Source organism: Chaetodon trifascialis, chromosome 23, assembly GCF_039877785.1.
Source record: "Chaetodon trifascialis isolate fChaTrf1 chromosome 23, fChaTrf1.hap1, whole genome shotgun sequence".
NCBI classification, from domain to species: Eukaryota; Metazoa; Chordata; class Actinopteri; order Chaetodontiformes; family Chaetodontidae; genus Chaetodon; species Chaetodon trifascialis.
In genome coordinates, this window is record NC_092078.1 from 6,076,747 (window position 1) to 6,088,883 (window position 12,137).

At 43.5% G+C, this 12,137-nt stretch overlaps 1 protein-coding gene across 1 annotated transcript; it reads right to left on the bottom strand.

The window, feature by feature from the left end:
- Positions 1 to 209: 209 nt before the first annotated feature.
- Positions 210 to 9,482, bottom strand: f13a1b (coagulation factor XIII, A1 polypeptide b). Its single transcript, XM_070993597.1, has 15 exons — positions 9,360 to 9,482; positions 5,822 to 6,045; positions 4,690 to 4,878; positions 4,233 to 4,481; positions 4,001 to 4,119; positions 3,817 to 3,924; positions 3,555 to 3,729; positions 3,173 to 3,311; positions 2,924 to 3,027; positions 2,579 to 2,667; positions 2,351 to 2,504; positions 1,405 to 1,680; positions 1,010 to 1,170; positions 770 to 906; positions 210 to 535 (listed from the first exon to the last, which is right to left on the bottom strand). Exons 2-15 carry the CDS (start codon positions 6,006 to 6,008, stop codon positions 394 to 396), a joined length of 2,229 nt encoding a protein of 742 aa, XP_070849698.1. The 5' UTR covers positions 6,009 to 6,045; positions 9,360 to 9,482; the 3' UTR covers positions 210 to 393.
- Positions 9,483 to 12,137: the final 2,655 nt, after the last annotated feature.

A 12,137-nucleotide genomic window follows, 5' to 3' on the forward strand; every position in this document is an offset into this window, starting at 1 on the left:
AGTATGAAATTTCTAAAACATTTTACAGTGTATTCTTATTAAAGAAGTAATGAATGAGTGAATAGATTTCAGAAACAGCCATACTCATTTTGTACTTGTGTGCTTTTTAGTTAAAATAAAGTAGCAATCCATAGATTTTCTCAAAATATGTTTTCTCACCCTAAAATCTCAGTTGCCTTTAGCTGTAAAAAAGTTTGATACGGTGCAGAAATGCATTGATTAGCCTCTTTTTTAAATTAGAGTTCTGGTTAGATGTAAGAGATCTGTACTCTCTTTGCCTGTAACTAAAAGTAATCTAAACCTACAGCTACATAACGATGTAATAGGCCTATATCTGGGCTGCAGTGTAAATGAGCTGCACGACGTTGGCCGTCAGCGATCCTGCATTGATCCTCAGGGCTCGACGGTGACTGACGCCTGGCCATGGACCTGCCTGAGAGCAGGACAGTCCAGGGTAGCGATCACCCTGGTGTTGCCAGCCCTCTGCGGGGTGAAAAACTCGGTCCAGGTCAGGGAGGAGCCAGCTGGGATCAGACTGAAAGCAGCAGGCTTAGAGTTAGAAGCCAGGATTTGACATATTGTCAAGACCATCAAAATATTGATCAGTGATACTTTATAATAAGGTTACAAACCACATTATCTTTTGATGCACTGATATGCTGCATAATGTGGATTATAGCTGCTTTAAATAATGTTAGAATAGGGCATTTCAGACATGCATCAAACACAAAGATTACACACACACAAATGTCTTCTGTGCTGAGCTCACCTGTAATATTTGAACTTGGGCGGCATGATCCCGGGTCCTTCCATGCGAATGTAGACGCCCTCCAGGCCGAAGCTGAAGGGGTTTGTGAACTCTACAGTCGCCATCATCTCTTCACTCACTTTGGCCCCCTCGGACACCTGAAGCACACAAAGGACATTATCAACAAAAACATGACACATCCACTTACAAAAGCGTACTTTCATAAACGAAACAGTGTTTGTTTCATGCATAATTTCAGACCGTGACGGTGAGTGTGGGATTGCGCAGGGTGACGACTTTCATGGCAGTGATGATCTGGCCGGTCTCCTTGATCTTCCCAGTGGCAATGAAGTGGAGGTTGGCCTGCTCCACCAGATGCTTCATGTAGCTCTTTGCCTCGACCAGAACCAACTCCTTCACACCTGGACGACACAAAAGACGGCACTGCTCTCTCTGCACTGACGTATTTACATCATTTCTTTGTGCAATACATAATATGCTTACATGTTCTTTATGATGTAGCTGACATTGTCTGCGGTTGCTGGATGAATATAGTGAAAAAGTCTATAGAAATACTTGTGTGTTGGTGTATTTTTGTTGGTCATTAGGGTTTTATTCGATACTGATAAAAAAGAAATGATTAAAGCCTCGCTCACGTTTTTTGGGGCCAACCATCACCGTGGGATCCCTGAACAGGAACTCGGAGCTGGTGACTCCAGTGTAATACACCACGCTCCCGCTGATGTAGGCGTCCACGACGCGGCGCTGGTCGCTGTGGTTTATGAACTCCAGGTTCAGCTCGAAGTCGTCGCCCACATTGACCTCAAGGGTGGGCAGGACCAGGTCCACATCAGCCTGAGCAGGGCTGGACTTCTCTCGTTCGCAGCCGTACTCCTCCGCCTTTTCCAGAACGGTCCGCTCCTCTGTACTACCTAGATAGGATGATTGAATTTTACTGCATCAGTGTGTTTGTCGATGTCATTAAATCAGACAAGACCAGGTTGTTGGTAACAGGTTTGTTGCCATCCTGGTCTGTATATTTGGAAACATCAGGACTTATTCTTTGTTTGAGATGAAACTACTTCTGGTCCCTCAGTAGTAACAATTCTTGGGCTTAAACCAGCCTGAATCCTTGCTGCCAAATACATGCCATAATTGTGGTACACAAAGCCCCACAAAAAGTATTCTTGTCCTTTTCCGTGTGCCAACCGTGGCCCAAACCAAGCCAGAGTGATGCCAACCAGAGCTGACTTCCAGACCAAGTCCACGCCCCCACAAAACGTTGCCAAATCTGGCAGCCACACATGGTTCATGGTTGGTCCTCTGGTGCCAGAACACAGTCGACTGTGTCAACACCATCATGCCAAATTAACGTGGTGTCTGGCATTGCTGCACAGAATTACAGACTTGGAGACGGCTTTCATTATGTCCAGGATTAATGTATTCATAGTAGTGATCTTTTGCATTTTGACTGCAGTTTTGTTGTGGCAGCTGATTCATTTGGCTCATTTCATTCATTCAATCACTCATCCACAGCTGAGGCTGCAGCAGAGAAAACGGTTTGAAACACTGTGATTGGTGTTGGATGTCGTAGTCACTGACCCTCAGGAAACTTGTATTGATCGGTGATGTCGCGGCGGGTCATGTCTCCTGAAGCTTTGGTCAAAACCATGCGGCCAACATGAGTCTGGTTGACTTTGACGGGCACCATGGTTCCATCTTTACTCCGGGAATAAAACACCACATCGCTGTTGACCTGAAGAGAAAAAACAGAATTAATCTTCAAAATAAGAACAAAAATCTACACTGAAATAATGTTCGAAGACTCACCTCCGCAAACACAAAGGCAGCATCAAATGGGTAGCATATCTGCCCATGTTTGATGGCTCGGACTGATGCGGGGCCACATCTGTACATGCCTTTATGGATAAAGGAGGAAGAGATTAAATACAGCTGTGCACTCCAGGCTATTTACCTTTGTCCTGCCTCAAAACACATTAATTACATTGCATTTATTTGACGAATACACACTATAACCTAATGAAAAAACACATTTTATAAATGTTTGTCTCTTTTTTTTCTGGGATTTCTCTTTAAATAATTAGATGAGCAACTAAAAGAATTCTTAAGAACCCACAACCTGCTGTCACAAAGTCAGCAACTACTGTTGTTTACCATCGCTGGTCTCCTGCGGCGTTGCATCCACCACCTGCCAGCCTCCAAAGCCGACTGGGAGGTCTGGTCTGGACATGTAGCACTCATTCCAGCAGTGATAGTTCCTGACAATGACAATGACCAACATTATTTTAAATGTAATTGTCTCTCCTCCACACTGGAAACCATAGTACTGAGCTTGCACTGAATCTGAGCTTGATCATGCAGCTTTAGATCTCTGGAGGCTAAGCTCCATGAAAGCTGTGTTACCAGATCGAGTCCTTGGTGCGATTGCGGTCGATCCTGCCGTTGTCGTCCAAAATAATGTCAGTTTTCAGGTTTCCGTCGTTGTCATGAGCGGAGTAGTAGTTGGTGACGACCCTCGATGGGATGCCGAGGCAACGCAGGACTACGCAGACAAGCAAAGACAGAAATCAAGGAGGGTTCTCATCTGAATGAACTGACCCAAAGTATCTAAGTATGAGCCATGATAAGAGTTGGAAGCTGAGAAAAGGGGCCTCTGTGCTTCCTGTCCTGTCTCCTCGTCATCCCACAGTTTCTCCTCGCAACTTTCTGACCTGACCTGACTGAGGTCAAGGAAATACTTCAAAGGGGTTTGGAAAGGGCTGCTGGGATTCAGTCAAAATCTCACAGGTGTTGAAGACGGCGGCGTAGACCCAGCACTGGGCGTAGCAGACGGGCATCCTGCTGGTGGCGTAGCTGAGCAGGATTTCTGTGCTGCCAGTCCAGGAAGTGGGCGCCACTCCGTAAGTGTATTCGCCGCTCCAGTTCCCCACCAGCACGCCTTCATCATCACGAGAGTTCAGCTGGGCACAACAAAGAGCAGATTTCACTTTAAAGGGTTAACTTTGCATCAGTTTATCAGTTTTAGACGTCTAAAAACATTTTCTCACCATAGCGGAGGCCTTTCTGGCCACCTTGATGGGGTCCCCTCTGTTGGTGATGGGCATTTCAGACCTGTCCATGATGTACAGACAGGCATCCAGGACTCCATAGTTAAACTAGGAAAAAAACCCCGCAATTCATTAAATATATATATTTTGAAAATCTGTCTCAAAGTCTTCGATGGGGCTTTACCTGTCCATAGTTCCAGTTTCTCTCAGCGATGTCGTCATATGCACCGTGATAGATGATCCCCATCTCATTCATCACACACTCCTCCCTCTCTTTGTCATCGTCCAGAAACACAGCGTCAGCTGAGGAAAGACAGCAGGTCACGTGGATGCTTACGGGTATGAAAGTGAGGCAAAAGCCAGTAAGATGTTCAATAAAACAGCAAAAACGTTGTATTCAAGAAGCCTAAACCGACCTGCCGCCCAGGGATTGTAGAGGATGTAGAGGTTTCGACTTTCCTCCCGCCTGGTCCTACGGATGCCAAAGGGGGTCATCACAGCGATGTACATGTGGTACTTCCCCACAATGCAGTTTGCCGCGGGAGTGATGCCCATGGTGACGGTGTTGTCGGCGGTGTTTGTGATGCGGCCTGCCCAGGAGCTCTGACGCTCCTTGGTGGGGAAGACAGGAATATAGGTGCCCTTGCTGTACTGAGGGCTGGAGCCTGGGTGAACGGGGAATATAAGTTCATTTAATGCTTCTGTATGTTTGGCACCATATATAAGTGACAGTCAAGCCACAGTCAATGAAGTATACACCAGCAATTCAAGTTCAGAGCAAGGGATGCTTTCTCTGGACTGACCGCAGGATGGAAACTATCATTAAGACCATCAAAACTACAGCACACTACTAATACAGTGTGCTCGGCTCACCGATGGTGAACTCCACAGCGAACTTGTCTTCAGCAGGTTTGTAGGGACGATTGAAGGAGATCTTGACCTGGAACTCTTGTCCTCGACGGATGATGAGATAGTCCGAGTTGTACAACATGGTGTGGTGTTCCTTCTTGTTGATCTCATCCGGCCTCTTCATCATGTCCACGTCCCAGATGTCAAGAAACTCTGAAAGGACAACGAGAAAACAAAGAGACTTGTCAAGGTTGACGCCTTTATTTTGCAACTGAGTAAGTAAAATTACTGCCTGTGGCACACGGTGACAAACAGATGGTTCATCCAATCACCTGCCAAGCATCTTTTTGAAAGTGCCTGACTTTTTCCAAAAGGTTTCCATGGACGACTTCCCAGATGGTTCTGTGCAACAAACCATCTGGCATGTGCAAGCTATTAAACAGTCATTCACATTTATACTGTATCCCAAAGCCACACCAGAGGGGCACATAAGAGGCTGAAATACCCCTTTGGGTTAGTCCAGACGCTCATGTGGTTAGTTTAAGAGCCACTCTGTTGGCATTTAGGGCAAAAACAAAACCTAACCCTGTGCACATTTGCCCTCTGCCTCATTAACATGTCACTGAGTTTAACTCAAGTGTCGTAAACTTATCAAAAAGCCTCAGTGATGTGTCTGCCACTCGTCTGTGGCCGTTCGCTGTCATCCTGATGTTCTACTCTAATGTGCCGAACACCAAATTCCCGTCACATCTGGATATCTCTCACTGTGCAGCCCTTCGACGACATCGCGGGGTGGAGCGTCGCGGCAGGCTGCAGGAAGTGAGCAGAGTTTATCCTGTCTGGACGTCATTCATGTGTCAGTCATGTGCCAAACTTGCTGGAAACTGTGTCGCTGTCGGGAAGAAGACTTTATCTTCTCCAGCAAAGACGCGCTGTGAGGTCTGTCTGCTGCCCTTCACTTCTGCTTTTTGATAATCAAATGTGTCTTCTACATAAAACAATGTATGGTGGGAAGTCATGTTTCTTTAGACCTCGACTGAATGAGTTGAGTGAACTTTCAGCAGCACTTTCAAGTCAAAAGCCCGTTTATAAGTTCTGAAGCGATCTGAAAATACAAGTCAGAGATATTAAGTTGAACCAGCGAGTCGGCTCTCACCAGTCATAGGCGGAAATCCTCTCGGGCCCGGAAGGCCAAAGTACTCCACCTCAGGTACGTCCAGTGACTCAGAGTTGGAGCTTGCCATGGGAGCTGAGGTGCGACCGCGGTTCGTCATCTTAGGGCGGGGTCCGGTGGGAGCCGGGGGGGCAGGAGAGGGAGTCGGGGTGACAGCTTGATCAGACATGGTGGTGATTTGTCAGGCTGGGTGATCTGTCGCAGGACTGGAGGAGGAGAGCGAATGGAAAGCATTATTCCTGGTGCATCATCAGCAGAAGTGGCCGTTCATCTGTGCAGATTGTAACGTCCCATCATGCTCTGTTCATTCCTGCTTTTCAAACCCATCTGCTTTAAATATGAGTGTGTGTCTTTGTCCCTTTGATCACAGAAGATTTTTAAATATCTATTCGAGCAAAGTGCATGAAAATATTGAAGCTTGTGACTGATGAAACACACATGCAGGTGGTTTCCATGTGTGTTTGTGGGCTGGCTGGAGGGGCGTTTACAGTCACTCCCCTTCCTGTAAAATGCTGGTAAAGAAAGACACTTTCAGTGTTTGCTGATTTATTTTCACTCCACAAATATTGTGCGTTTTTGTGGTCACACAGACAGAAAGAGTTTTACTACCGAGCATTAATCATGTGTATTAAAAGGTTCATGTTCTGCATGTCGAACGGGCAAATAACTGAGTCATTCCTGGTCACGGAGGGAAACCACGCTGAGTCCTCCTGCGGTCTTCTTTTGTGTGAAGTCGAGTCATTATGAAGAAATAAAAGCCAGATATCACATTAAATTTATCTAAGAAGTTTGCAAATAAAGGTTATTTTAATGTATTACCTAATATTGCATGCACTGAAACTGGGACCAACCAGCTGAGGAATTCATGTACTTTCAACACATTGATATAGCAGTACTGATAGTAGTACTAGCAGTTGAGGAAGTACAAGTAGAAGTATTACCAGGATTATAGAAGTTGTTTTATTAGTGGTAGAAATGAGAAATGGCTACAGAGTGTAAGAAAAGGAAAATACATTACACCTACAGGCCCTTTTTAACAGGATGGGTTTTCTTCTCTTTATGACAGTAAATTAAATATCTTTGGTGTTTTGAACTGTTGATTGAACAAAACAAAACTTCACACTGAACATTTTCACTATTTTCTGGCATTTTATATACAAAACAGTAGCAGTTATAATAAAAATTATTGTGAGGTGATCTGCAATAATGAGTAAAAATAATAGTCGTATGGCAGCAGAGTACTTCTACAGTACAAGTATTTGTACTAGTTGTGATAATGGAAGTTATACTAGTAGGAAAATAAGTTGCCCAAACAAGTTATTTGCATTCATGGTTAACCAAAGTAATTAAAAATATTCCCCAGTAATCTATGAAGGTGAAACAATAAACCAAAAAAAGCAAAGTGTAATTGACCACCGGCAGGTTTAAACTTAGCCTCGAGCATGAACGCATCAAACTGACATAAACAAAGAGTGTTTGCAGAATGACTCATTAAATCCACAACATGAAACATCGCTGACATTACATCAACCCTTCAGCCCACATGGGGTCTACCTAAAACCTGCGTCCAGAGCCCGAGCAGGCCGCCACCGCAGGTCAGGGAGGCGCGAGGCTGCTGCCATGGTGATTATGTAAGTGTGTGGTAAGGCTGATTTAACCGTTAAATACACAGCAGCTGTTTTCATAAGATGCTAGCAGGGAGCAAGGTTGGTGGTGCAAACACCTGCCCGAGAACGAGGCTCAGTGTTGCATAAGGTGGGCGTGTGCGCCGGACGGGGAGACGTTTGGGACAATTTGTGGCTGCGTGAGTCATCGTTGAACACAATGAAAGCTCTGTTTCCAGCAGAGGCTCAGATAGACAGATTTACCCTCTGCAGACAGACACACAGACGGCAGCACAGGAAAGGAACTAAGCACAATACTCAAGTACTGTGGCTCCATGAGTATTTGTATCTAAATCTATTTTCCCTCATTTCAGAGGGAAATATTTTTGGTTTTACTCCACTGCATGAATTGACAGCTACTTTTTAGATTAACATTTTACATAAAAACACATGATGACCTTATACTGACATGTAATAAAGATTAAACCAGTGATTTCCAAGTGGCTGGAAACGTAAAACCAGCTGAGTTAAGTTCAATAAACTTAAAATAAGTTGAATAAATTGGTGATATCCAGTGTTTTTTCTGACTCGAGTCTCTTGACATAAAAGCAGTGCATGTTGTTGGGATCTACTGTCATGTTTCAGGTGTTCATGAGTTCTTAATAGCTTCATCAAAAGGTGATTTTCACTCTGAACTCATCATTTAAGTAGCAGTTTGAGGCAAAACTCTTCAATAGTCACAAAAATTAAAGTTCAGAGAAAAATCGAAACATGATTTCTTTTGCTTAATTTTGATACTTTAAGGACATTTTGATGCATTTTTTTTTTAAATTTTTATTATTATTACTTTACATTACTTCTGTAACGTCACAGAAGCAGGAGTTTGAATGCAACACCTTCACTTGAAACAGAGTATTTTTTACACAGTCACATTGCTACTTTTACTTAAGCACATAATAAAAATATGCAAGTTAGTGCTTTCAGAATAACAAGTCTTAGATAGCCTTAAAGATTCATGTTAAATAAAGTCATACTTACTGTATTTGGGCAGTAGTGGAACGTTATAAGTATCATACCATCGGGTTATTGCTACTGACGCATTAGCATGGAAGCACTACTTTTATGTCATGGTACAATATGCAGTACTGCACCTCCCTTTAAGATCTGGAGTAGAAGGATGAAATAGCATAAATTGAAAAAACTCAGATAAAGTACAAATATGTCAAAACTGTATTTAAGTCCATGTTTTGAGTAAATGCATTTAGTGACTTCACACTAATGCAATACAGCAGCAACTTTTTCCATGTGTGAGACACGCACACACACACGCACACACACACACACACTCACACATACACACACACGAGTTTAACACAACTTTGGTAAATGCTGACACAGGAGAAAAACTCCACGCAGGTTTACCAGCAGAACTGAGCCTGCTTGTGCTCACCGTAAAACTCTCTGCCGGGGCCATAAGTTTCCAAAGAAAAACTTAAGTTTTGCATGTTTAATTGATGTTTTTGATTCTATTTTTACTGTTACTGCTCTGGTAACTATAATATTCAGGTAACACCTGGATTTTTATGTCCACTGTTGTGACACCTGGAGTATCAGGATGGGACTGAGAATGTAACTCAGCCATTTCATCAAACTTTATATGAGAGAAAAGTGCATTAATAATTCAATAATAAAGCCAAACATATAAAGTGAAGTACAATAGGCTTTGTTTGACTTATTCAGAGCACATTTGTTTTACCAAAACACTACATAACAGCTGCAGAATGTTTAAAATGACTCTCAGATGTAACATCAAATGCATTCTTCACATCTGGAAGGCATAAACAGAACAAAGTTACTGAACTGCTGAGGAATTCAGGTGCAGTAAATCACCAAAGCAGAGCTGGAAACCTTCATACCTGTTAGGTCTGAATGCGGAGTGGACACACCTCAGAAGAAGCTGGACAGAGACGCTGCTGCTGGTTGGAGTCGGTCTGCTGCTGCTGCTGCTGCTGCTCCGTCTTGGGAAACTTCTGTTTCTGCTTATATACCCTACAGGGGATAGGCAGAGCTATCTGTGTGTGTGTGTGTGTGTGTGTGTGTGTGTGTGTGTGTGTGTGTGTGTGTGTGTGTGTGTGTGTGTGTGTGTGTGTGTGTGTGTGTGTGTGTGTGTGTGTGTGTGTGTGTAAGACCTTTGCAGGGAAACAGTGTTGTGTAACTGGTCAGTCCAACTAGGAGCAGGATGTGGAATCTACCGTCTCTGTACAACCCACAGCTGGATGGAGATCAGACCGATACAGATGTTTGAGGTCTCAGGTGTGACCCAGTTTGATTTACATGCAGGTTTGATGATGAGGAGAATGATCTTCATCTCATTAGCAGTGATAAAGAGGAGACACATCTTGGTTTTTTTCTTTTTTTTGACCATGCTAGCTGTCCACAGCTTTGATCCAGACTGAAACATCTCGACAGGCTCTGGACCGATCGCATTGCATTGTTGTACAGACATTCATGGTCCTCAGAGGATGAATTGCAACAACTTAGATGATCTCTTGAGTTTTAAGCCAGCACCATAATCATAGCAAAGTTTTATGAAAAGCTAACCACATTCCCCTCAACCCCAGCCCCATTGTTAATTGTGCATGCTAACATGCTAATCATTATTAGTGAAAGTGTGTTTGCTGTGACTTTTATTGAGGTTTAAGAAGCTGAAGAAAGGTAATTGTCTGTCACCTGCTACAAGGTATGAAATGTGTTAATTCAGCATTGCTAATCTTGTACCCAAGTTGTGTCTGCGTGTTGTTTGTCGACAGGAAAAGCCCTGACTGATTGCCTATTTTAGCATTGCTTGTTTTAGCTTATTTCAGGGTTTATTAGAATATGATTTAATTCTGTCTGTCTTGTTTCTGGCTGTGTAGTCATGGTGGCCTCCGGTCACAGGTGTGGTCGGTGTGCCGGGAGTCCGCTCAGGTTTGATGGTTTGTGGTGGGATGTTTACCAGCTTTCGTTTGAGGTGTTGCTCTTGGTTATCTTTACACATGTAGGATCCACCCTGTGGTATATCTAAATAGTCTAAATAAAGAGCCAGTAATGGAAGTTAAGCCACACCGAGTGTTGTGGCCTCTTTATTGGAGCCCCTGTGTCTCAGTTCAGTTGTTAATTCCTGGAAGGTTATTTACAACTGCAGGTTCACTAAAAAGCGCCTGTTTGCTGGATTCATGAATGAATGCCTGGAATAGACCAGAATAGAGTCCTGGTCTGATTCAGGACGCCGACCCTGGCCTAAAGCTGGAATGTGACAAACTGGAGCTCAACCTGGTCTGAGTGTGCACGCCCACTTAAAGGTACTAAACTGGGATTGTTCGCTAACAGTTGTTATGCTAATGCCAGAACTCAGCTAAATGTGCCATCAGTGAGCCGCAGTGGGCTCAAATCTGGCTGTAGGCATTCACATATTACAACTACTTCTTCCTGTTACTTTTAATACTTTTAGCATTTTTACAGGTAGTACTTCTATTACTACGCACGCTGCTGCTGCTACGCTACCAAAAACATTACTGTATAATATTACCACTGTTATTCCTCTCAGTGTTACTATTATTACGACTTCCTCTGATGCTACTTTACTAGTACACAGTCTTATTTTCCACACTGGCACTGATATTGTGCTGGAGGGTAATAAAGAGCAAGAAATGACTCCAAAAACAATGAAAGACACAACTGTTGGGGATGGAGCGGAGTCACCACATTGCTTATTTCATTTCACTCGTTTAATCATCGGCTGCTACCATGAGAAGGAATTTCCATCGCGACTACCCAAAACACGGACGTAAAAAAACTGCTTCATTTCCATCTAAAGACGACAGATGCAAGCTTCTAATGTTTTGAAATGATTGAAAAAAAAAGAAACTTTATTGGTTGTGCGACCTTTACTTTGATTCCAAGTTAGCAACAGATGTGAAAGCAAAGCTAAAAATACCCCGGAGCTCCACTGCAGAATGAAATTACAGAGGAAACACTGTACTGTATGTTTCTGGGTTTCCCATTTCCACCACTAGCACTTATCTTCTTGATTGACCAGTTAATTTCAGGGGAAAACTAATCAGCAAATGCCAATGCAAATTTCTGTGCTACATTAAGAAAAAAACAAAAAACAAAAAACTGCGAGCTTCAGCGTTGATGGTAGCATTTTCTGGGCTGTTTTTTATTCATGATATGGAGTCTTTTAGATGGCAGGCAGCCTCATATTTGGAGGGAAGCGCTGCTAGTGCTGCTGCTGCTGCTGCTGCTGCTGCTGCTGCTGCAGGGAGTCCAATAAAAAGTAATTCATTTGACATTTACAAAAAGCAGCACACATGTGAAAAGGCATCCATCACGGTAATATTCACCGAACACTTAACAGACCTCAAAACAACTCTGCTCGGGTTAATGGCGCCAAATCAATACGGCTGATTCAGTCCTTTCCATAAACAGGGTTTGTTTTTATTAACCCTGACTGGTGCTGAAGGAAAGGGTGAATCATCAAGGACATGATCTAATGTGTGTGTGTGTCTGTCTGTCTGTGTGTGTTTTCATGTAATCTGGACTGGACAGGAGAACACGTTGTACCATGTAATCAGCCAGCGTGCAGTGACAGCAGGCAGGCGTGGGGAAAGGATACTGGCTCTTCACACAATACGGCCACTGTTATGAAGGAA